Below are 26,644 nucleotides of genomic sequence, written 5' to 3' on the forward strand. Positions count from 1 at the left end.
AACAGGCTGTATTAGGAAGAGGACTGTTCTGTGAAATTTAGTTTAATTATTAATTAATTTATTGTTTATTAATGTAGGTTGTGCATTTTAATTAATATTTTTAACTTTTATTTTCAGTCATGTCAGATTATACTTTCAGCATCTTTCAGACATTACACACATTTTACGTGTTTTCAGGAGCAGGTGTAAATTTCGTCCATACCTACGAACATTTTGATGAATCTGGATATTTACGAAAAAGTGATTTATGAACTATTTATGCAACAAAATTGTTCTGCTTGCATTTCATGAATGAGGCTCATTGACTATTCATGAGATAGCCATTAAAACACAGGTGAGAAATACACTCCCCACTGGCAAAGATAATTGCCATTTAGCCCCCATTCCACTGAAATCAGTGAGACCAAAAGTCTCAGACTGAATCATTTGGTAAAAATTTTTGGTATTTTAATTATTTTGTAATGACAGTACCCTCAAAGGTACATATTTGTACCTGTAATTAGGGAACATAATTGTACCTTATTCTATTATAACTGATTTTAAAGCAGTGTTCATTTCATAAGCTCCGTTTCATCTCTAGTACTTATGTTTTTTTTTTTTTAATTTGACACAGTTCTGTAATGAAAACGTACAAATATTCACCTTTCCTTCTGAAGAAGAGAATACAGGTGCTGGTCATAAAATTAGAATATCAAGAAAAATTTATTTCAGTAATTCAATTCAAATACTCATTCATTACACACAATGATATATTTCAAGTGTCTATTTCTTTTAATTTGATGATTATAACTGACTAGTATAACTGACTAACTAATGAAAACTCCAAAATTCAGTATCTCAGAAAATTAGAATATTACTTAAGACCAACACAAAAAATAAATTTTTAGAAATGCTGGCCAACTGAAAAGTATGGGCATGTACAGCACTCAATACTTAGTTTGGGGCTCCTTTTGCTTGAATTACTGCAGCAATGCATCGTGGTGTGGAGTCGCATAAGTCTGTGGCACTGCTCAGGTGTTATATGAGAGCCCAGGTTGCTCTGATAGTGGCCTTCAGCTCTTCTGCATTGTTGGGTCTGGTGTATTGCATCTTCCTCTTCACAATACCCCATAGATTTGCTATAATTTCTATTGTTTTCCAAGAAGTGAGCTAATCCAGCTAAAGTTAGCAGGCAAAATAAAAGTTACTAATAAAAAAGAAGCAGCAACACAAAATCCTGCAGCGTCAGCTTTGATGCATGTTCACTGTAATGTTGGGGAATATGAGTGCACTTGTTAGCTCTGCTTGACACTACATGCTTGTGTGCGTGTGATGGTGAGTGAGGTTCCCCAATTTTCACTTGTCTCCTTTTTTCTATTTTTGTGTGTCTGAAAAATGATCCGATCCATGACTCAAAACCTATGATCTGATCCAAACCAGGAGTTATACCACTAACCATAAATATTGTCTAACGCACAAAAATCAGCTAATCTGGCTAAATTTAGAAACAACAAACCCTGCCTCACTGCACAGTAATTCTCAAAAACATGATTATAACACTTTCATTCATAAAACTTATCACTAACTAACACAGCAACACATAAAGGACATTACAATGAAAGTTACTTACTACCTTGTGTCGTCATGTCTGTTTCAGCTCGCTCTACTATGTAACTGTTGTGAGGCAACCCATTCTTTCTTTCTCCTCATTGCACTAGATTCTTCTTGTAGCAAGGTAACCTGTGAGATTTGTGCCGTAAAATGTTTGTGATTGAGATTTTGCTTAGTCCAGTAAACCAGCAATGGAATCGGAGTAGCAGCCATACAGGCTGTATCCTCCCTATTACAGCTCTGTAACAGGGAACAATAATCAAAATAATTTAGCTGTCATTGTAAAGTAAAAATGATACATGGTGTTCCTTTAAGCAAATCAACCAACTCTACCACCCACAATCTCATGATAATATCATAAACCGTGGTAAAGGGTAAATTAATATCAGTATGTTGTGCATATGCCTGTTGCTTTGATACCCTGTTTGTTAAATTGATAGTGGTAGAAATTTTTTTACTGTGTTTATGGAGAGTAATTTTGATGGCCCTAATGTCTGCATTTATCTACATGTATAAGGCTTTCTTATTTTGGGATGAGAGTGTAAATGGCATAAATGTTTATATATGGATTTCAAGTTTGAGACAGTTGGCATGGAGGTGTAGCTTTGCCAGTGCATTGTTACCTGGGCAATGATTTTTTGGCTTGCTGTTCCCATAGTAACCCTCTCTCGCTGTTGCTCTCTCTTGCCATGACAAAAGATTACAAAACATTTGTTTACCCTAGAAGCAAAGTAATTGAGTAAATAAAATCAGCCATGCAGTTAACTTTAAGTGCTTGTGTACCTGACAGCCATTTAGTTTTGTTTTACAGTGCAATATTAGAAATAATATAACATATTGTCACTCTACAATGAAAAACCTGTATCTCTAAAATCACAAATGTACAGAGGAAGAAACAAAAATCTTAACTTTCAATGGAGGTCAATGTAAAATTAAATTTTCAAAGTAGTTTTGGTTTCTATTGGTCCATTCATCATGAAATTTTAACACAATTAGTTGTGCTGTGCTCATTTTTAGTTGCTATTTTTCTTCCTTTCTGGTGTGTGGTTTTGTTTTTTCTTCCCTTTCTGATTGATGATGTTATGATACTCCATTTTCATAATCTCCTCACTGTTTGTCCTACAGCTCACACACCTGATAACAGTTTTCTGGGCTTTGTGGTGGAGCAGCACCTGAACGCCAGTGACATTCGTCACATTGATGACATCAAGCGCCAAAACCAGTCGCTCGTGTATGGAAAAGTGGACAACTTTTGGAAGGTAGGGTCACTTCATGCCACCTATTTTGTTTTAAATGAGGCATTCTACTTTCTGGACCAGTCTGTTTTCTAGTTTATGTTCATTTGTCTATTTTATAGCAATAAATGTAAAATCTCACAGCCTTCAGTGTTTTGCAAAATACATGTGATGCATTAATACATTATCTAAAACGTGATGCATTAATACATTTATTGGGATAGAATGCACATATCTGTATATGCCCAATGATTCCAGGTAGGCTCTGGACCCACCGCGACCCTGAACTGGATAAGTGGTTAGAGATAATGAATGAATGAATGCAAACTATATATTGCAAACATAAACTCTGAGGTCCTGAATAGATGATAAAATATTCTCTTGTTAAAACAGCTTTAAAAATGCGTCTTTCATAAGCCAGACGAGTGGGGGACAATATATTTTTGCCGCTTAAATTCATATTTCAACTAAGCCACACTCAAGTTAACCAAAAGCCTCATCTCCACAGCTGTTGAAATAAAGCACACTAAAACAGCTAGATTTTAATTAAAACAAACCTTTCAAGTATGACCTGTTGTTGCAGTAGTATGTGCATCTTTGTTGTAAGTATAGACCATAGCAAAAATAATGGCTGTAATATGAAAAACCATGCACATTTGAATAACAGTATTAGCAAAAACCATTTATTAAACCCTATCCTTCTCAGTGGTTTCTCACCAACCCTGTGTCCCGGTGCAATTCCACAGGCCTTCAGCTTCTCTCTCATGCATTTCTTTCTTGTGAGCTCATGCCTGGTGCACTCATTAGGATCCACACAGGTTTCTCTTCTATGCACTAGTGGATATTGAGTCTGAAATGTTCAATACCTGGGCCAGAATCAGCAACTCTCAGACAAATTCTCTGGAAGGAAAGGTTTTGTTTTAAAATGGAAAATGTTGGTCAGACACTTGAAATGATTTCATTGTCTCCATGGATGAATTAGAAAATGTGCTTGAATGGAGAACAGAGCAGAAGCACACAACCAAACGCATACAAAGCTGTGATAACACATGAAAATCAAATGTTTCTCACATCCGTACTCACGCATACACCCCCCCCTCTCTCTCTCTCTCTCACTCACACACACACACACACACACACACACAGAGATTCAGAAAGAGAGTGATAAACTCCTTTGCTTACCTACCCCTCTGCCAGGATCTTTTGGCAGGTTTTGAAACCAAAGTATATTTTGGCCAAACCCTTCACAGCAAAAGCCCTTTTGGGCTGAACTGGCTTCAGCACAGAAATAGTAGTATAAATATAGTATAGTGGTAAGAGGAGTCAAATGTATGTACGATAGTATGACAGGACAAGCATTTTTAGGACAGGAATTTGTAACTTTTTTTGGTGTTTACCCTATTGTAACAAAATCACTTTTTAGCCTACTATATATCAAGTGCAACATTGCAAGCATTTTTATTGCATTTATTTATTTACTGGATCAAATTTAGAAAGTATTGGGCAGACAGTACTATTTTTTGTTGTAGCCTCCAAGTCACAAGAAAAGCCTTGTATAGGATAATGATCAATGAAGGTTGAAAGGGAGAACCTTCCCAGCCATTCATAAAGATGACACTTTTACTCTTTTGGACTCCTGAACATGGATGACCAATAATTTATTGCCACAGCATAAGAGGATATTCATTTGTCATAATAAAATATTCTTGTAAAATAATGTAACAGGATACACATTGTGTTACATATGACTGCGTATATTGTATGTGGATTTAGAGTATTTCATGTCTCTTTTTACCAGAAGTGTAGGCTGTTAAATTATATATTTTTTATAATTAATATATATTACTTTACTAATACTATTTATCAGGTTACGAAGTTGGATCTATAAAGATGGTAGAACTGTTTTTATTTGTTACACTTTTTAGCACATAGTGGAACCATCAACACTTCTGAATTATTTTACAACTAACTCAAATAATACTGGACTGTCAGGAGGAGAGATTTGGAAAGGGTTGATCCAACACATTCATATACAGAATAGCACAATTTATTGTAATAAGGTTACTTATAAGGTTTTTATTCTAATATTAGTGTTGTTTTTTTGTGAGCCTGCTTATTTTCAGGTGCCTAAAACATTTGCATTTACAACTAATGCAACTCGTTGAGTTGCATTAGTATTTTGGTGCAAGTCCTGGTTTATCTCACCAGCAGGAGTGCTGGACTCCAGAGGTTTAATGGAGCCACAGGTTTAGAAAAATACAGTGTCACATCAGATTCATAGCAATATGGAAAAAAGAAAATTCAAATATCAGAAAGCTATAAACACCAGTGAATAGGTAAATGCCTTGTCTACAGAGTTCAGAGCTTTAAAGGAAACTTCATAACCCCCAAAAACCCCAAAAACACTCCCTGAATGGCTGCCCACTGCTCCAGGTGTGTGTTCACTGATCCTAATCACTAGTGTGAATATTTGTGTTCACTGCCATGGATGGGTAAAATACAGAGGTCAGATTTCATTGTACAGATGTACAATAATCATAAAGCCTGTCAGTAATCTCTCATTAATTACTAAAATTATAAAAATTCTATATCCTTTTATAATAACCACACTCATTAAGAAGATGCATTCAATAATAATAATAATAATTATAGGCGCCCATGTCTTTAGCACAGTATGTCCTGTTTTAAAATGCAATGTCAGGACCAATGAAAATGTGATTTTTACTTTTATGTATGAAGCAATGCTCCACTATGTTACTTGAGGTATTAATCGTTTGAAATGAATTATTTTTTGTAAATATTTTTTAAGTATAGTTTTAATTTTAGAATTTAACAGGTTTTATCATTAGGACAGAGCCACAGCTTCTGGACTTTAATGTAGTTAAATTTAAGGCACCGTGCCTTCAAAAGTATTCCATGGCCAAATGTGATATGAAGCTGAATTCAGAAGCTTATTCTGCATCATTTTGTTATAAAGTTCCCATTCCACATACATTTCGCAGTAGCCACAAGCACTAGAATGTAATTGGTTTACCATGTAATACTGTTTTAAATATTAGTACGTGGTGAGACATTGCTAATATTTTGCAGATGTTCTATGCTTGTTTTGACATAAAGGGACATGAAACTATTATAATACAATGGTTATCATACTTTATCAATGAGAAAATACTGATATTATATTCAACATATATGTTCAACAACATGAGAAACCATTTATTAACAGCTTAGTTGGGTAAAATGGAGCCTTATTTGATTGAGCTCCTTGTGCCTGTTATTTATTTTAGCCCTGTTAGGATAGTTTGCTTTTTAGCTACTGAAGAGTTTGTATCAGCTGGCTGGAGCGATGGCCTGACATCATTCTTTCACTTACTCATTTCACTACCTCAAGTCAGACTCAGGCAGTCAGGCAGATGGATGAAGACAGAGTGGTGAAGTACAGAGACCTCTCAATAAGAGGTTAGCGAGTGCTCAGGGTCATCTGGCCATAGATCAGAGGATTTGTCTGAAGGCTTTTGAAATGTTAATAAGGGCTGTCAGCGACCACATTCAAGCACACACACATTCACCCACACACACAGAAATACACACTGAAAGTCTGAGCAGTCAGGCTTTCATATGCTTATACACACATTCTACCTCCCAGTTCTCCCTCTCTTTCCAGTGCTATGCAAAATCAGAGACCATCCTTAATTTAATTTTCAATCTAAGCAATGATTAGCATCAAGTTATTAATATCTCACAAGGTATTTCTCAGGAGATTATGCATAAAATAATCTACTTGCAAAAGAGAAGGGGAAAATCTAAGGAAAATAATGGAGTTTACAATGCTGATGTTAAACTTGGAATGATATAGACTGTATTTTTTATTTTTATTTTTATCTCTCTAAGGGCCTTTACACACCTGCAGCTATGGTCTAAATCAATGAAGTAGTTGGTAATATTGCTGCATTTAGAAAAATCCAAATGCAACACATCAAACAATGTGAGAATTTTGTCACCTCTGATTGTTTTTATTAATCAAGAGCTTTTGTGTACTGTTAAACAGAGCACATATGGTGAACTTCTCAGGAAAAGCATTAACAGAGGTGTCCAGTGTGTTGGTGAGGATTATAGGGAGAGACGAGTTGATCTCCTGTTTTGTAAAAGAGCTGAAATGTAAAAGATTTTGGGTCACAGACTCAAACATGCATTAGATATATACAGTATTAGCTAATTATTTCCAAGCTGCCTTTTATTTCAAAAATCTTGGAGAAAGTTATTTAAGCTCAACTGAAATTATTTTTGGATGAGCATAATATCCTGCAGGTTTTTCAGTCTGGTTTTAAAACCTTGAGTCAGCGTTGCTCAGGGTTTTCAGTGACACCCTCCTGGCTAATTATTCTGGGGTCCATGTAATTCTTGTCCTGCTGGATCTAACTGTGACATTTGACACAGTGAATCACAACATTTTAGTTTCCCGCTTGCAGCATCTACTCGGCATTTGTGGTAGTGCTTTGGAATGGTTTAGGTTCTATTTGACTGACAGAACTTTGTGTGTGAGTTTTGCTGGCTCAGAATCCTCCTCAGCTCCTCTATCATATGGGGTTCCACAGGGCTCAATCTTAGGACCCCTCCTTTTCTCACTTTATCTGCTCCCACTGAGCTCTGTCTTGTGAAAACATGGCATTGCATTCCATTGTTATGCTGAAGACAGCCAGATATATGTCCCTTTGTAGAATAAAGATGCTTTCTCGATTAAACCACTTTTGTTATGTCTCAATGACATTTTTTACATTTTAATGAAAAAAAAACAGAAGTGATGGTGTTTGGTCCCAGTGGTCCCTGTGAATCCCCTCCAGCTGTTTTGGGCCCCTTGACTTTGTACGTGAAGCCGACAATCTTAAACCTGGGTTTTAAGATGGACAGTGATTTTTAATTAGACCGCCAATTTGACGCAGTAAGTCCAGCTTTTTCCACCTGAGGCAGCTGGCAAAGGTGAAGCCAATTCTTGCACATGAGCAATTTCAAAGAGTAATCCATACCTTCATCACCTCCCGGCTGGATTACTGCAATGCACTCTATTTTGGAGTCAGCCAGTCCTCCCTCAAACGCCTCCAATTAGTACAAAATGCTGCTGCCCGACTTTTAACAGGATCGCGTAAGAGGGAGCATATAACTCTTATTTAGCAGCTTAACTTTAGGTTCTATGTTTACCTGGTCACAGCAGCCTTTTATCATCGAACTTCGGCATACACTTGATAGTAGTGTTGGATTTAAGATTGGATCATGTTCTCACCAGAAATTAAACACACCAGTGTTCATTTGGGACAATACAGAGACAATCTTTTCTCAAGGGTCTTAATACGGTTGTTTTGGTCCGCATACAAGTGCAATAACTTCCATACCATAAAGTGCAGGTGTGAAAACACCCTTAAACTGAGCTTTGGTCTAATGTGTCGGTAAACAAGTAAAAAAAAAAAAAACTAAGTTGCTCAGTTAGATATGCTAGGCTTCCTCTTTCACTGCTCATTGCATATAAACTGCAAGGAGTCTTCCAAATGTTGAAAAGCATAAAAAGAGTTGAGAATATAGCTTACTTCCTGCTCCATAGGTGAGCAGTATTAACTTATTTTTGCCATTTCAGATTATTTAGGTATGAACCTACTCTAAGTTTGTGAGACTGCGAATTGCGTTAAAATAAATACAGACTGAATGTGCTACAAAACTCCAGTTACAAAAGAGTTTGTGTGGTAATTCAAACTGAATGCAAATGTACAGACTGATAATTTTCAGCCACGTACAACCAAGTCGTTTTTCTTCTCAAACATATGGTTCTATGCTTGTTGATATGCTTAATTTCATAAAAATATTTCATGTTTTCATATTATTGCACTCACTAGTGGCTATCATAATGAATATTTTTATGCACTTAGGAAGTGTCCCCAGGGTCATACCAATCGAATAATAATCTAATCAAAATGTATTTATATAGCGTTTTTTACAACTGAAATTGTCGCAAAGCAGCTTTACAGAATTAGTATCAGAACCGGTAACAATGCAAATCAGCAAGTCCCATGCGAGCAAGCCAAAGGTGACAGTGACAAGAAAATACTCCCTCAAGGCTGGAGGAAGAAACCTCAGAAGGAACCAAGACTGAACAAGAAGTCTGACCCATCCTCCTCTGATTAAACTACTGATAGAAATGAACAGTATCACCTAACCTCCTCAGATCAAACTACTGATAGTAATGAACATTATCACCAGTTAAGTCTGTCATTATGTTACAGTGTAGTTATTAGAGTACTGATGTAAGTGTAATGGAAGTAATTGGCTATAATATGATAATAATGACGATAATGGTGATAGTGGCATAAATCTGGGGCCACAATAACAGATGGTGCATCTGCTTCACCATCGTCAAGCAAGAGTGATTGTGATTACAGGGTCTCAAAGCACATCATCCAAGTTTACCATGATTAGGGATGTCCATGAGTTCCTGAAACAACAACTTTAATCTAGAGGAATAGGGTGCTTACCAAAAGCTAAACTGAGCAAGTGGGTTTTGAGCCTAGACTGTGTCTGCATCCCAAACACTAGTTGGGAGATCCAGATCTGAGGAGATTTGTAGAAGAAAGCGTTTTGTATTTGTAGAGCAGGAAGTAAGCTATATTCTCAACTCTTTTTATGCTTTTCAACATTTGGAAGACTCCTTGCAGTTTATATGCAATGAGCAGTGAAAGAGGAAGCCTAGCATATCTAACTGAGCAACTTAGTTTTTTTTTTTTTTTACTTGTTTACCGACACATTAGACCAAAGCTCAGTTTAAGGGTGTTTTCACACCTGCACTTTATGGTATGGAAGTTATTGCACTTGTATGCGGACCAAAACAACCGTATTAAGACCCTTGAGAAAAGATTGTCTCTGTATTGTCCCAAATGAACACTGGTGTGTTTAATTTCTGGTGAGAACATGATCCAATCTTAAATCCAACACTACTATCAAGTGTATGCCGAAGTTCGATGATAAAAGGCTGCTGTGACCAGGTAAACATAGAACCTAAAGTTAAGCTGCTAAATAAGAGTTATATGCTCCCTCTTACGCGATCCTGTTAAAAGTCGGGCAGCGGCATTTTGAATTAGCTGAAGTTTCTGCTGGAGCATCCTGACAGTAGCACATTGCAATAATCTAATCTCGATGTAATAAAATTGTGTATTAATCTTTCCGCATCTGGCAGGGATAAGCCTACTTTAATTTAGAGATATTATGAAGATGTAGGAAAGCTTCCTTTGTAATACTACCTATATGCTGATCAAATGATGACACCCAGATTTTTAGCTAATGAACTTGGAACAATAGGGAGATAAGCAAAATATAATATTAAGTCTGATACCTTATTTATAGCAGAATTTGGACCTAGAAGGAGAACCTTACTTTTGTTACTGTTTAGTAAATGGAAGTTGTGTGACATCCAGTACTTCACCTCTTTTGAACAGTCCTCCATTTTCTTTAGTGTTGGTTTGTCGGGTGGACTGACTTGGTCACAATTTTGCCTGTATTAAGTTATTCTTAATTTTCCACAAACAGATTTGTCCTTAGAAGGAGCATGCCAAATATCTGTCTGATTGGCCATGCAGATTCTGAGATATAAACTTCTAGTATTTACAGTGCCCCCAAGATCAATTTTCACACCACAATTAACACACTACCTCAAAATCCAATCTGAAATTTCAGGCAATTTGAGCACAGTATGTTTTAGACGTTCAAGTTAAACATGCGATAAGCTGAAGTAGTTCATTTGCACATGGAGGGAATATTGAATCGAAATTTCATAATTTTTTAATAATCATTTAATGACACAATGTCAAGAAAATTGGATGAAAATTCTCAGACAAAAGTAGGTTTTGCAAAATAACAAAAAAATCTAAGCTGCGAGAGCTTAGTGTTTCTATGTACCGTTTTGAACTCCTAAAAAAAAAGTTTCAGATTTCTTGCAGCAGTGGTTTGTGAGAGAGATATATGAGGCATTATTTGTAACTTCGTTTTGACAGGTCATTTGGGCCAATCAGAGCGTGCCACGTCATCGCCCCGTTTTGGGAGGGAAGTCCCGCCCTGTCGTCCAAGCAGAAGCGTCTATTTGATCGGAAGTCCCGCCCTGGCATCGACCAATCATAAGCGTGTATTTTCCCACCCTTGCTCAAAAGTCCCGCCCTCGCCTCGTCCAATCACAAGCGTGTATTTTACCCCGGAATTCCCGCCCTCCCCTCAACCAATCATAAACGTGTAATTTAACCATAATTCCCGCCCTTCGCTCTGTTTTATTACAGGTATCTACGATCTACGACCCCCCACAATGAAACCCTTTATCGCACACACACATACGCGAACCCCCCACCCCTTTATCGTGCACACAGGTTCTGTTTTATCACAGGTATCAAGTCACGAGCTACGCTTTATCAGGCGCACACGTGCTACCGTAATCGCTAACGATCAACCACCCCCCACCCCTTTATCGCACACACACATACGCGAACCCCCCACCCCTTTATCGCACACACACATACGCGAACCCCCCACCCCCTTATCGCGCATGCGCGGTTTCATCACAGGAAACGCCCAACGGCCTCCCAACCCCCACCAAACGCTCATGACACAAGCACATACCCACCCACACACACACGGGGTATACATAAGTAAAATTTTTATTTTCTAACTCCAAGTTCTAAATGAATAATGGTGTTTTAGTGATTAAAATTGTTTTAAATCGTTCATTTTCTCCCCCGTTCAAAAAACGATCTATGACACTTGCCCCAAAAACATACTGTTTTCTTACGATAAAAATGACATTTGAAGATGTCTTAACGCTGCCACCTCCTAAACCCTCCACCTCGCTGTACGTCAGATAGTTTACAATAAGTGACTCGGTATATCTAGGAGCTCATTAACTGTCAAAAATCTACACATTACCATGCTGACATGCAGCTCGGACTGGAACCAAAATCTACAGGTAAGAACTGATATTCTGTTAATAATCACTTAGAGGAGGCATCCAGTCACCTTCTTTACTTTTGAAAATGACGCTGTCAGTATCCGCGTATAAGCATCTCTGCTGTAGTCGAACTATCACATTGTATAATTCAAGTCTAGCATAGGCTGTGGTGAAAATACGATAAATACATTAGCATTACCCGGTTTGAGACACCTATCGTCTGCGTAACGCCACTGCACCAATGCCACCTCCTGATTCAGAAAGGAGAAATGACTTACGTTATACATATCCGAGAATATGAACTGTAAAAACTCACTAGGGTCTTTGATCAGTGTAGTGTTTGTCCTGTCACTTCTCTGACACATTTTTCCCCATAAAGAATTCAATGCTAGTTTAGCCACAGATCTCTGTACAGGATTAACTTCAATGCATGATTGTTTTAGTTTGATCCCTTCATTCTCCTCATACTTTTGAATGTACTCTTTTTTATCGGCCTCATCAACCACCCAGGAGGGATAACCTGAACTTTCCTGTTTTGTCTGTAGAAACCTGTCGATGTATTCTGTAAACAAATATTTAGAATGATTAGGGAAGTGCCATATTTCAATCACCGTCAACACTCTGTACCCCTTCTCAATGGCTTTCATCACCTCAACGCTACACCAACTACCTGTCAGGGCCCTCTCCTCATCCATGTGTTTACAATTTTGCATTTGTTGTTCAGCACACGTTCGACACAAAGGAAACAAGAGTTTGCTTTTCACCCTATAAGGGAGAACATGGGCCCTTAGGGGGGAGAACTTTTGCTCTAATGAGCCCGAAATATATTTCCAATGGTTGAAAATCACGAAATATGATAGTGGGGTGACCCACGGGGTACCTCTTTGTTTTATTTACATAAGGATAGAGGGACGTGAAATCGTAGTAATCAATCCTTTCACCGGGCTGAGCTACATAAGGGAGATGCAATGTGTTTGTTCGACCACCGAACAGAGCATCTCGCGGTTTTATGCGCTCAGGAACACATCCATGATAAAAACATCCTAAAAACTCAAAAGCCTTTCGTTCACTACCATCGTCATAATAACCATCCACAAAGTAGTTTCTAAACTTGACCTCACCTTCATTGAGGGCATGTCGGATGGGGATCTTGTCTCTCTCAGAGATGTACTTGAGCCATTGTATGGAAGGTGTTGAGAATGATTTCTGACTGTCGATGTAATTATCTAAAGGTGGGATAGCTAAAATGTTTTCAGACAGAAAGTTGATTCTGAATATTTGCAAACAGACACTAGCTATGGTGATGCATTTGAACAGGTCAACCATTGTACTGCTCAGTATCTCATCCCTGAAAGCTATACAACCTTTTCTCAGAATGTGGACATCGTTCTTACAATATTGAGCCATTTCTTCCTTAAAGTGAATGAGCTTTCCTGTACATGTATTGTACCATTCAAAAAATTCTTCTCTTTCTTTGGCCATCATGGTGTCTACCCCGTAGAACTCGGGTTTCGGATAAGGTCCTACATAATTCTGATTTTCTACAGTATTCCAAAAATGTGGAAAATATCCTTTTTTGTCTGTTGTGAACCCCATAGCCTTTGGAATAGCACTCAGTCTCATAGGGAGAAAAGAGAGACTATCGATGTATCTCTGTTTATACTCAACATCTTGAAAACACAAGATTTTACCACCTTGCGCTATGATGTTAGGGGTGATACCTTCCTTTACTAAATGGTTCAACAAAAGGTATGAATCAGACCCTCTAGCTTTGTGCGCTATGAATGTATAACTTTTATAGTTTTCCTTGCGATACTTCCTAAAGAATGATGCCACGCATTTGTCCCCTTTTGCTGTCCACTCCCTACCTTTGAAATCAATGCAGCATATATAATTAGCTATGTGGTAACCTGTTTGTTGATTCGTCTCAAAATCATAAAAGACGTACTTTTCATCGGGAATTTCAAATATTATAGGTTGCATAAAACATTCATGCGTGATTTCTGAATCAACTTTGGCTCCGCAGTTTTTACAACGACTGGTTTGACACTGATGCTTTTTCGATCCTTTACTCTGATTCTGCACGGTATTGCATTTAGGGCAGTAGAATCTAGTTTGGCATAAAGTTTGACCATCGCTTGAATCGATCACTGTTTTATGTTTATCATATATCATATCATAACAATACTGCAATCTACAAACCCTTAGACAATCTATACATTGCCTTTTTTGGTTGTTTAGGACAATCTTTGTCAAGACATACATTGCAATGAAAATCACATTTGTGATGTTTCTGATTGTTAAAGCCGGTGGAACGGTAAGGGCAGACATAGGATGTACCTAAAACACCTTTTAGATTTTTCACCCCGTAATAATGGTTATCTTGCAAGAACAGGTAAACGGTTTTGTCATGAGGCATGTTAGTGTTCTGAAACAAACTATACCCCTTCTTTTCATCACTTCGGTACAACACTATGATTTTGCAGTTCAAATGTTGCTCAAAGCGTGCAATATGTGCAAAGCTAACCATTTCATCTGTGGATAAACCTACATCATTTTGCAGTTGCCTCGCTATTTGTTCTACTTCAAAAATGTTTTTATCAGGATTCAATATTTGAGAAACGCATAAGGCAAAACAGAGGTTATCTTTGTTGTGAAAAACATACAGATGTTTCATTTTTTCTGAACAAAATCTGTGCTGAAGATACCCGATAGCTTTTTTTCCCCTCCACCCTGAGGAGCATGCACAATCCGAATAACTAATTGTAAAGTTTCATCGGAAAGTATTTCAAATTTACTCTGAATGGCTTTTTCAAATAACATCAGAAAGGAATTCAGGTCGATACCCCCATCATTTATCTGAACACGCAACGAAACATTGAGCGAATCACCCTGAATTTCTACAAACACACCATCACTCGGACCACCTATTTAATCATTGGCAACATTGAGCATTTAATTTAAAATCTCAAGAACATAATTGTAAAATTCTGCAAAGCTGTCGACGTTGCCGAGAGAGTAAAAGTTTATCCTACTTCTAATTTCTGTGGTGCGGAATCTGTCTAAGCAATTTATATTGATATTTGGGTCAATAAAACCCCCCCTTTTGTACATCACCATTGTCAGGTGGAGGAGGATTGTCATTGGGATTATTCTCAATATTAGGTGAAGGAGGAGGAGAATTGTCACTGGGGTTATTCTCAATATTAGGTAAAGGAGGAGAATTGTCATTGGGGGTATACTCAGTATTAAGTGAATGTTCGTTACTCGAATCATCATGATAATCAGGACTGGTTAATGAATTTTGACATAAGTTTATCAGATTATCATTTAATCTCAAAAGACTTTGATTTAGTTCATAGAAAAAATCTGACAAAGTTTCAGGATTATTTTCTGAGGTATTAACAGGAGACGTTAAACATTCAAAGTTTGGGGTTGGATTAGAAGGTTCTGACAAAAACACAAAAACCTGTTTAAAACCTCGTTGTTAGGGCGTTTTTGCGCCATTTGACTAATACAATAATGCAAAATGAATAAATAAACATTAAAATAAAATAAGTATTACATTCTTGAGTCAGCAGTCGATGGCTCTTCACAGATAACAGCATTCGTAGAAAGTAGCATCATAATAGTGTCAGATTGGTTTTACTAAAATCTAAAGATGGAAAAAAAAAAGAAGTTTCAATTAGGACTAGGAGATACACACAAAATTATGAATAACATATTGTACTTACGGGGGAAGAGCTTCATCATAAGTGGATGTGTTCAAGTAGGAGGTGTCTCCAGTTCATAACTGTTTAGACTAAAGAGATACAAAAATTTTCATGAATAACATTATAAAATACATATTATCTATGTTTAATATATATATATATATATATATATATATATTTACTTACCCTATGGACTTAGTCTTGGAGCTTGTAAAATATTAGCCATAAATAAATAACATATTTTTAAATGAAATATAAAATAATATTCTTAAATTAATCTTATTTTCCGTGCTAAATAACAGAATGTCAGTTCTTACCTGTAGATTTTGGTTCCAGTCCGAGCTGTATGTCAGCCAAAGCTATATGTCAGCGTGTAATATGTAGATTTTTGACAGCTATTGAGCTAGATATACTGAGTCAGTATATCATGTATATAATGAGTATATAAGTATATAATGAGCTAGATATACTGAGTCACTTATCGCAAACTTAAGTTACAAAGTTACAAAATAATTTAATATACGTACATATTAATATACATCAGTAGCGATACTGTGTTTACATTGCATAAAATAAGTGAATTACAGAAGAAGTTCTCATAAATTAAAAAATAAACACGTTAAAAATTTTCAGATTAATTGTCTCTAGTTATTAAATTTAGACCAAGTAATTGTACCTTGAGGTTAAAATGGCAACGTTGTGTGTTTCAGTTTATTCACATATTTTAAATTCCTGCATCTTACAACACATCTTTAAAAAAACGTCTTAAAAAAAAAAAAAAAAAAACTCAGGAAAGCAGTGACAGAGTAACCCATTATCAAAACATGGCAACCTGGCATAATAGACTTTAATCCTGGGATTATCAGAATTAGTGTGATTTAGAACATAAATAAGAGATAGGGCACAAAAGCTTTAACCCTCTGGAGTCAGCGCTCGTGCCGGCAGGATAAATCAGAACTTGTACCAAAACACTAATGTAACTCAGCGAAATTTTGTTCTAGAAACAAAATAAACATACCCCCAGACCCTAAACACACCCTAAATGGTCTACCTTTTAAATATATGGAGGTTGAAAAGAATGTATTTTTACCTGGTTATTATAGAAAGATAAGTAACAAGAGGCACGTCCCATTTGTATTCATATGATAATAGTATGATCATCTGGCTGCTCTTATTGGAGGATTATGACGTGAAAACGCTAATTTTCTTCATGTAAACAAAAGCACATGGCTGTGTTTTCGTGCTGAGCGTGGAGCTCCAAGACAGCGCAGTCACATCATTCAGCTGCCTGGAATGGCTTAACTTTGTGATTAGTAAGTGAAATATAATAGACTCATTTTTCTGCAGCACATTTGGTGCTGATTAGCATTGATACTACACTGGTTCAGTATATATTCCAGACAAAATTTTGTGAAGTTCACAGTAAATGTTTTGCATATGCACAGAGTTCAGCTGATAGAGGAAAAAAATAGCTTGTAGTAAATTTGGGGTGCTCTTTGCTACTTTCAAAAAGTGATCTGAAGCTCATATGTTTGGCTCTGATGCTCTAAAGTTTTTGTTGTTGCAAAAATATCAGCATTTTCATCCAAATGGTTCAGTTGTTCTCACTGATATGGTGGGGGCTAATGGGGGCAGCCTTGACCTAATGGTTATTGACTGGGCTTGGTACCGGTAGGTTGCTGGCTTGATCCACACGACGGCAGGAACATCCACGGCTAAAGTGCCCTTAAGCAAGGCACTGAACACCCAAACGCCACATGGGCACTGGGAATGACTGCCTGCCACTCTGGGTGTGTGTTCACAGCCCCTCGTGCACTAGTGTGTGTTCACTGCCACCGATGGGTTAAATGCGGAAGACGCATTTTGTTGTACGTCATCTTGGGGATTTTTCACACCTATCTTTCACACCTTTCACACCTATCTCATGAATAGTCAATGTGTGAGCCACAGGTTTAGAAAAATAGTGTCAAATCAGATTCATAGCAAAATAAAAGAAAAACTAATTAAATATCAGAAAGCTGTAAACACCCTTGTCTACAGAGTTCTAAAGAGAACTTCATAAATGTTCACAATGTGTTTTTTCACTATATATTGGCAATTGATATATATATTGGCAAAAACAAAAAAAAGATGAATGACATAAAGACTTCTCTCACATTATGGTTGTTGAATATTAGCATGTGTAGCTTTTAGGAACAAACCTTTTTGGGTAGGTGAGATAGGCCTCAGACTCCGGTGGGTTAATACCTTATTTTTTACATTTATTTCCAGTCTCTGGCCAGTTTCTCTACCATTTACCAATGGTTATTCTTGTTTGGCTGCTGGTTATGTGTATATGGTTTTGTTTTTTGGAGTTGAAAATAGATCATTTAGATGATTTAGAAAATAGATGAACATCCCACAATGCACTAGGCAGTTGCATTCTTATTTCATTCAAGCCAGGCAAATTATGAGGCCTATTTAATGGTAGAAAAAAACATTGTGTGTGTGTGTGTGTGTGTGTGTGTTTTAACATTTAATGGACATTTACTTAGTAATTTTTTTTTTTACTTATCGTTAGTTTGAAAATTACTGAAGTTATTCACATACTTATGATTTGTTGGAATTTACTATAGATCTACTGTAAAATGTATGCAATTTGTGAGCAATAAATAAACCTATGATGTTTTTCTGTTCACTTGACTAAATAGCTGTCAGAGTTCCTCAGAGCTTCAGGATGGCTGTTTTTTAGCCACGCTCCATTATTTGGTCTTTAAATAATTATCGTGGTCTTAAATATAATCTTTGGTTTTAAAATATCCATTTTAGGTTAATGATGCATCTGCAAGAAACTCCAAATTTTTTTTCAACACCATGTGTCCTTTTTTTCATTTTCTATTTATTTCTCCCTACGCTAGGATAAGAAGAAGTATCTGGATGTCATCCACTCATACATGGAAGTACATGGCACAGTCCATGGCACCAGCACCGTACACCTGCCTCCGTATGTCAAAAACCATGGTATACTCAGTGGCAGAGACCTGCAGTTCCTTTTGAGAGAGACTAAGGTACACACACACACACACACACACACAGCAGTTTTAAGAGTTTAAAAGGACTAAAGTTAACTTGTAAAAAGCATTACGTACTACACATTATGATTTGAGCAAGTATACGTTTTACAGATTACATATTTTAAAATGTAGTTAACTAGTTTACTGGTTTGCTTTATGGTTTAAAAATGGGTTCTGGAAATTACTGAATGTTTTTTGATAGCAGGTTATGGCTACTACTGTCCCAAATCAAGTACATGAAACATTACATCAAGAACATTTAAACATTTTTTCATAAGGCAAAGATCCCCCACACACCTGCTGGGAAGCAGTTAGTTTCTATTATTTTGCAAAGTAGGAGCGATGAGCTGGGAATGGGGTGGGTAGCAACAGGCTGCTGTCAGTGCTTCAAATGAGAGTCTGAGTTGGTCATGCAGAACTGGGCCAAAGCGTTGGCCCAAAATTTAGTTTAGCTACTTAGTCTTATTAACTTGTCCAGGATTAAATATGATTATTTGATTTGAAAGTAAGGATTTCACTATTTTTGTTTAATTCTTTTTCTAAGATAAAATCTTGCTGAGTTATATAAGTGGAATTTTAGTTCAGTTCAGCTGACTCCACAGGTTTAACTAAGGACATTGTAAAGAATTTACACATAAACTTAAGAATGAATTTGTGCAAAACCAGTGCAACCCAGTCTTGGAAACAAGTCTTGCCATGCATCCAAAAATCAGCAGCAACGTCACCAGCTCCATTTGGTGGCTGAGTTTTTCTAGTGGAAACATGACCAGCTAAAGGCAAATCAAACCGGTACTGAGTTGAGCAATTTCAAGCTGATCCTAATAAAAAGCCCTGTCAGTGGATTAATTGTTCAGCTAAATAACACAAACCTGGTACTGAAGCTGGTGTGTGGTTTTAACAAACTCTAGATTTACTAACAATATAACCCTAAGGCCTAAAAAGCAAATCCTAAAATATCTAATACAGTCCCTTGTTCAATCTCAGAGTGTTTTGTGGTGTGGCAATCTATATGTCAGCATTCTACAGTCCATTTCAAAGTCTAGAGTCCTACGCCATGCAGATGTAAGTGCTAGATTATACATTAATAAAAACCGGATTCCAAAAAAGTTGGGACACTAAACAAATTGTGAATAAAAACTTAATGCAATGATGTGGGGGTGCCAACATCTAATATTTTATTCAGAATAGAACACAAATCACAGATCAAAAGTTTAAACTGAGAGAATGTATCATTTTAAGGGAAAAATATGTTGTTTCAAAATTTCATGGCGTCAACAAATCCCAAACAAGTTGGGACAAGGCCATTTTTTACCACTGTGTGGCATCCCCCCTTCTTCTTACAACACTCAACAGACGTCTGGGACAGAGGAGACCAGTTTCTCAAGTTTAGAAATAGGAATGCTCTCTCATTCAGGTCTAATACAGGCCTCTAACTGTTCAATCGTCTTGGGCCTTCTTTGTCGCACCTTCCTCTTTATGATGCGCCAAATGTTCACTATAGGTGAAAGGATCTGGACTGCAGGCTGGATATTTCAGTACCCAGATCCTTCTCCTACGTAGCCATGATGTTGTGATTGCTGCAGAACGTGGTCTGGCATTGTCTTAGTGAAAAATGCAGGGTCTTCCTTGAAAGAGATGACGTCTAGATGGGAGCATATGTTGTTCTAGAACCTGAACATATTTCTCTGCATTAATGGTGCCTTTCCAGACATGCAAGCTCCCCATGCCACAAGCACTCATGCAACCCCATACCATCAGTGATGCAGGCTTCTGAACTGAGCATTAATAACAACTTGGGTTATCCTTGTCTTCTCTAGTCCAGATGACATGGCGTCCCAGTGTTCCATAAAGAACTTCAAATCGTGACTCATCTGAACACAGAACTGTCTTCCATTTTGCCACACTCCATTTTAAAAGACCCCTGGCCCAGTGCAAACGTCTGAGCTTGTGGAGCTTGCTTAGAAATGGCTTCCTCTTTGCACTGTAGAGTTTCAGCAGGCAACGGCAGATGGCACTGTGGATTGTGTTCACTGACAATGCTTTCTGGATGTATTCCTGAGCCCATTCTGTTATTTCCTTGTCAGTGGCATTCCTGTTTGAGGTGCAGTGACGTTTAAGGGCCCTGAGATCACGAGAATCCAGTAGAGTTTTATGGCCTTGACCCTTATGCACAGCAATTGTTCCAGATTCTCTGAATCTTTTGATGATGTTATGCACGGTTAATGATGATAACTTAAAAGTCTTTGCTATTTTACGCTGGGTAACACCATTCTGGTATTGCTGACATGCAGTTTTCTGTGCGGTGTGTTCTCCTCGTGTCCGTGTGGGTTTTCTCCCACAGTCCAAAAACACACATTGGTAGGTGGACTGGCTACTCAAAAATATCCAGAGGTGTGTGTGTGTCACCTTGTGAAGGACTGGCGCCCCCTCCAGTGTTTATTCACACCTTGCGCATCAGTGATTCCAGGTAGGCGCTGAATTGGATAAGTGCTAACAGACAATGAGTGAATAAATGTATATATTTTTACATAATATATACATAATATTGATGGATTTGTACTGAATATTATTTATGAGGTTTTAAACAAGTGGAGTCTATAACCTTTACAATTGTGGCATTCACAAGGGGCAATATGGCAAAAAAGCCAGTTGTTTTGTTCAGTTTAAGGCTAAAGAAAACACCTAAATTTTGATAGATATTTTTGTAATTGATTCATCAGCATAAATATGGCATTTAAACAAGGAACTGGAAAAATATACATATTTAAAATTTAAAATGAATGAATTTCTCTTGTGCCAAGAATGTAAAAAGATAAAAACATTAGTGAATATACAGGTGCTGGTCATAAAATTAGAAAAAGTTGATTTATTTAATTTATTCCATCCAAAAAGTGAAACTTGTATATTATACTCATTCATTAAACACAGACATATATTTCAGGTGTTTATTTCTTTTAATTTGATGATTATAACTGACAACTAATGAAAACCCCAAATTCATTATCTCAGAAAATTAGAATATTGTGAAAAGGTTCAATATTGAAGACACCTGGTGCCACACTCTAATCAGCTAATTAACTCAAAACACCTGCAAAGGCCTTTAAATGATTTCTGTCTAGTTCTGTAGGCTCCACAATCATGGGGAAGACTTGACAGTTGTCCAAAAGACGACCATTGACACCTTACACAAGCAAAGCAAGACACAAAAGGTCATTGCTAAAGAGGCTGGCTGTTCACAGAGCTTGGTGTCCAAGCACATTAATAGAGAGGCGAAGGGAAGGAAAAGATATGGTAGAAAAAAGTGTACAAGCAATAGGGATAACCTCACCCTGGAAAGGATTGTGAAACAAAACCCATTCAAAAATGTGGGGGAGATTCACAAAGACCGGACTGTGGCTGGAGTTAGTGCTTCAAGAACCACCACCACACAGACCGATGCAAGACATGAGTTTCAGCGTCACATTCCTTGTGTCAAGCCACTTTTGTACAAGAGACAGTGTAAGAAGCGTCTTGCTTCCACAAAGGACTGGACTGCTTTTGGAGCGTTCCAAAGTTACGTTCCCTGATGAAAGTAAATTTTGCATTTACTTTGGAAATCAAGGTCTCAAAGTTTGCAGGAAGAGAGGAGAGGCACAGAATCCACGTTGCTTGAGGTCCAGTGTAAAGTTTCCATAGTCAGTGATGGTTTGGGGAGTAATGCTGGTGTTGGTCCACTGTGTTTTCTGAGGTCAAAGCAGCCGTCTACCAGGAAGTTTTAGAGCACTTCATGCTTCCTGCTGCTGACCAACTTTATGGAGATGCAGATCTCATTTTCCAACAGGACTTGGCACCTGCACACAGCACCAAAGCTACCAGTACCTGGTTTAAGGCCCATGGTATCCCTGTTCTTAATTGGCCAGCAAACTCGCCTGACTTTAACCCCATAGAAAATCTGTGAAGAGGAGGATGTTATATGCCAGACCCAGCAATGCAGAAGTCCTGAAGGCCACTATTCTAATTTTCTGAGATACTGAACTTTGGGTTTTCATTAGTTGTCAGTCAAACAACTGACAACTAATTTATCATCAAATTAAAAGAAATATATCAGTTTGTGTGTAATGTATGAGTATAATATACAAGTTTCACTTTTTGAATGGAATTACTGAATACCAACTTTTTCATGCTATTCTAATTTTATGACCAGCACCTGTATAGAGAGAGATTGTGTGTGTGATATGATATGGTCAGAGGGAAAGTGTTTCATGTCTAGCCCAGTGCTCTGTGCATATTTTCCACATGAATCCCTCTTCTGTACTTTCCTGGGCACTGAATGTGTGGTCATCTGTCCGGCACAGTACAGACTGCCCTTTGTGCTCAGAGGACATTTAGCACAAGGCTAAAGGCCCTGAGGCCTGAGGGCTTCCACAAGCAAATTATTGCCGCTCTCCTTGTGCCCTCCACCCAACCTTACAGGTTTGCCTTCTCAAATATTTGCTCAAGTCATGAAACCGAATAAGAATCTGTTGTGAGATTAGCCCTGTTGTCCAAAGAAGCGTAGGAGGCCCTCAAACACCATATATGAGAGAGGAGTAGAAGAACATGTTGACCGTGTAGGCTTCAATGGCCTACACACAGTATTGTTAATTAATATGTTACCTGTGTCAATTTTCCACCTTAATTCCATATTGGTGCACACTTGCACACTGAAACATTAGACTTAATTTTTTTTACCTTCTGATTTAAGGATAATGTTCATCATACCTGACAGCAAAATGTAGTTTATGTACCAGGAATTGCAAAATGACTAGTGCACACTACAGTTAAAAATAAAACATGCACAGACACAGTATATGTAGTACATAATAATAATATAACAGTAATATACAAGTATACAGGGTGGGCCATTTATATGGATACACCTTAATAAAATGGGAATGGTTGGTGATATTAACTTCTTGTTTGTGGCACATTAGTATATCGTAGGGGGAAAACTTTTCAAGATGGGTGGTGACCATGGTGGCCATTTTGAAGTTGGCGATTTTGGATCCAAATTTTGTTTTTTTTCAATGGGAAGAGGGTCATGTGACACATCAAACTTATTGGGAATTTCACAAGAAAAATATTGGTTTTAACGTAACTTTATTCTTTCATGAGTTATTTTCAAGTTTCTGACCACTTATAAAATGTGTTCAAAATGCTGCTCATTGTGTTGGATTGTCAATTCTCTTCTCCCACTCTTCACACTCTGATAGCAGGAGAAATGCTAGCACAGGCTTCCAGTATCCATAGTTTCAACCATAACCCTAACCCTAGATTCTGTGTCTCACAGTTGAAGTGTACCGACGATAAAAATTACAGACTTAGAAATACAGAATTACAGATTATTTTTTTGTAATCAAATATTTTGCACACTACATTGCAAGTCATTTACCAGGACCGTTCATTTGTTGATATATATATATATATATATATATATATATATATATATATATATATATATATATATATATATATATATATTTTAATATCAATTTCTTTTTCTGCAGTTGTTTGTGGGACTGTCCTTTCCTTATGAAGGCCCGGCCCCTCTGGAAGCTATCGCAAATGGCTGTGCATTCTTGAACCCTAAGTTCAACCCACCCAAGAGCAGCAAGAATACAGATTTCTTCAAGGGCAAACCCACGCTAAGAGAGGTAAACTCGTTTTCTCACATATTTGTTGACTTCTCCAAAATTTAGTATTCAGTCATGCAGTCATCATTGTTCTGTTTTTGACTGTGAAGTCACTACTGACCAGATATTATTTGGACAGTGCACTGACATGGAAGTTTGTTATGTATGTGTTATCACTCAATTGTAATTCAAATATTTCATGGATACTGATTTTCTAATCAAACCATTGAAGTATGAGTACTATTCTTGTGGAATATAAATACAAACCCTTTTTCAGGACAACTAGGAAGCTGAGCAGAATCCAATGATATTAAAACTATTAATACTCTATATTTAATTGAAAATAGAACAAAGACAAATGTGGAAACTGGTAAATTTGATTAGTTTTGGGGAAAAAAAGTTTCTTACCCAGTTTCCCAAGTTATTTACCCAGTTTCTATTCAATCCCATTAACATGTTCCAAAAAAGATGGGACAGAGAACAAAAGACTGGAAAAGTTGTGTAATGCTAAAAATAAAATAAAAACCCAAACAATCTGTTGAGCAGCTGAAATCCCATAACAAGCAAGAATGGGACAATATTTCAAAACTTTCAAAACATTTTTTGTATGTTTGGTTATCCCAGAGTGGGGTTTTAAAAAAAAAAATTCTTTGATTGTAGTTGACCTCTCAGCACCCATATGCAGAAGTGTATATTGGGCAGCCTCATGTCTGGACTGTGGACATAGACAACCCTGCAGAAGTAGAGCGAGCTATTAGAGCCATCCTCAGCCAGAAGGTAAAAACATGGGATTGGGAAGAGATTACTTTACAAGGGGAGGTGAGGTAATGTAATTTTAGTATAGGATGTTTATTATATTTACAGTTGAGTTTCAGTATAAATAAGAGATGGATGTGGCTACTGAATATACTCAAAGCCTTCACTTGCTGACCTTGCTGATGTCTCAGATATAATTATAACATTGGTATCAATATTATAATATGCTAATCAAATGAATGACTGGTTTGGATATTAGCAGATTTTGATGCTTTATATTCACACATGTAGGCTATGAGCTTTATTACCCATAAATATCCCTAAAGCTATTAGATATATCACTTTTTTCGGGAGTCCTGTATAGACCTCTGGATTCATTCTGGTTTTTTGCTACAAAACATCTGATGTTTGCAACAGAAATGAACCCTGATTTGTGCCATGCTTTACATTATTAATTCCCTTCTGGAGTGTCTCTGTGCTTAAGAAAATCTCATTTTAAATATGATTTTGGATATGATGGAATATTTTAACAAGTCAGTTCAATATTAGTATAATTTCTATAGTGTTATGGTAAGTAAAAGGCACCACAAAATGACTGACATGGGAGAATTTAGTCAGTACTAAAGTCAATGAGATACACTGGTAATTACTTAATTGCCTTACATCCTCATGTTAATTTAATTCTGTCTAAAAAGCCATGTGCTAACATCTTTATCGTGACTATTGTTGATGCACGGTTCTCATGGTTCTCATCTCATGTATAGTCTTGTATATGTATCTTCTATGTATGTGTAATCTTGTGTTATCAGATTGAGCCATATCTGCCTTATGAGTTCACATGTGAGGGAATGCTACAGAGAGTCAACGCCTTCATAGAAAACCAGGTACAACTGAGAGGGTGCTTTTGTGTGTGTGTTATTCTGAAATGTGCATTAGAGATAAAAAAAATGTGCAGGTGAGACCACATGCCAGGGCTTCTGACTTCTGTGACTGCTTCACTCAGATTGGGCTTTCTATTTTTTTCTTAATATAGTTTTATTTTGTGTGATTTCATTTCATGATGAATGGACCAATAGAAATAAAAAATCTTTTTACATTGACTTACAATGAAAGTTAATAATTTTTTTCCTCTATCTGTAAACTTGCTATTTTGGAAAAGCATTATTTGACAGTGACAGTATACAAAATTACTTATGATATAATTCCTATGGAGAATGATAGGGTCTTTCCTAATTAGAAACCTTGGGTTGATAGAACACTCAGTGAGCCTATGGAATTACATACCCTGCAAAACAATATTTAAGACAAACTCTGGAGATATAACACCACAAATTGGAATAAAATTAGAAAAGCATTTAAGGTGGTAAAAAGACAGTACAGGGACAAAGTAGAGGCTCAACTATGCAACCCCAATAGCACATGTGTATATAGCACAACCTGGTTGTTATAGATGATTGCAGACAAATACACATGGTACTGATTTAAACAGTAAAAAGATAAATATTTAAACACCTTTTTATGCATCCATCAAGGTCAGTAACACAAGTGCAAATACAGATAGGATTGCTAACACCTCTACTACTGTTGGCAAAACTGTAGTGTGTGACCTAGTGAGGCATACCTGGATGATGTCAACAACCTGGTGTTGAATGTCTCCAAAACCAGAAGAATGGTTGTA

The 26,644-nt window shown here is 37.1% G+C and overlaps 1 protein-coding gene across 2 annotated transcripts in view; it reads left to right on the forward strand.

Annotated features, from left to right (window-relative positions):
• The window catches only part of LOC136679681 (alpha-1,6-mannosylglycoprotein 6-beta-N-acetylglucosaminyltransferase A-like), a 252,818-nt gene that overhangs the window by 217,527 nt on the left and 8,647 nt on the right, over positions 1-26,644 (forward strand). For both annotated transcript variants that reach the window (XM_066658338.1, XM_066658337.1), the window contains 5 exons: positions 2,716-2,849; positions 18,404-18,553; positions 24,085-24,231; positions 24,871-24,987; positions 25,776-25,850. In XM_066658338.1, coding sequence (XP_066514435.1) covers positions 2,716-2,849; positions 18,404-18,553; positions 24,085-24,231; positions 24,871-24,987; positions 25,776-25,850 — 623 coding nt within the window. The remainder of the gene's footprint in view (positions 1-2,715; positions 2,850-18,403; positions 18,554-24,084; positions 24,232-24,870; positions 24,988-25,775; positions 25,851-26,644) is intronic.

Source organism: Hoplias malabaricus, chromosome Y, assembly GCF_029633855.1.
Source record: "Hoplias malabaricus isolate fHopMal1 chromosome Y, fHopMal1.hap1, whole genome shotgun sequence".
Classification (NCBI taxonomy): domain Eukaryota; kingdom Metazoa; phylum Chordata; class Actinopteri; order Characiformes; family Erythrinidae; genus Hoplias; species Hoplias malabaricus.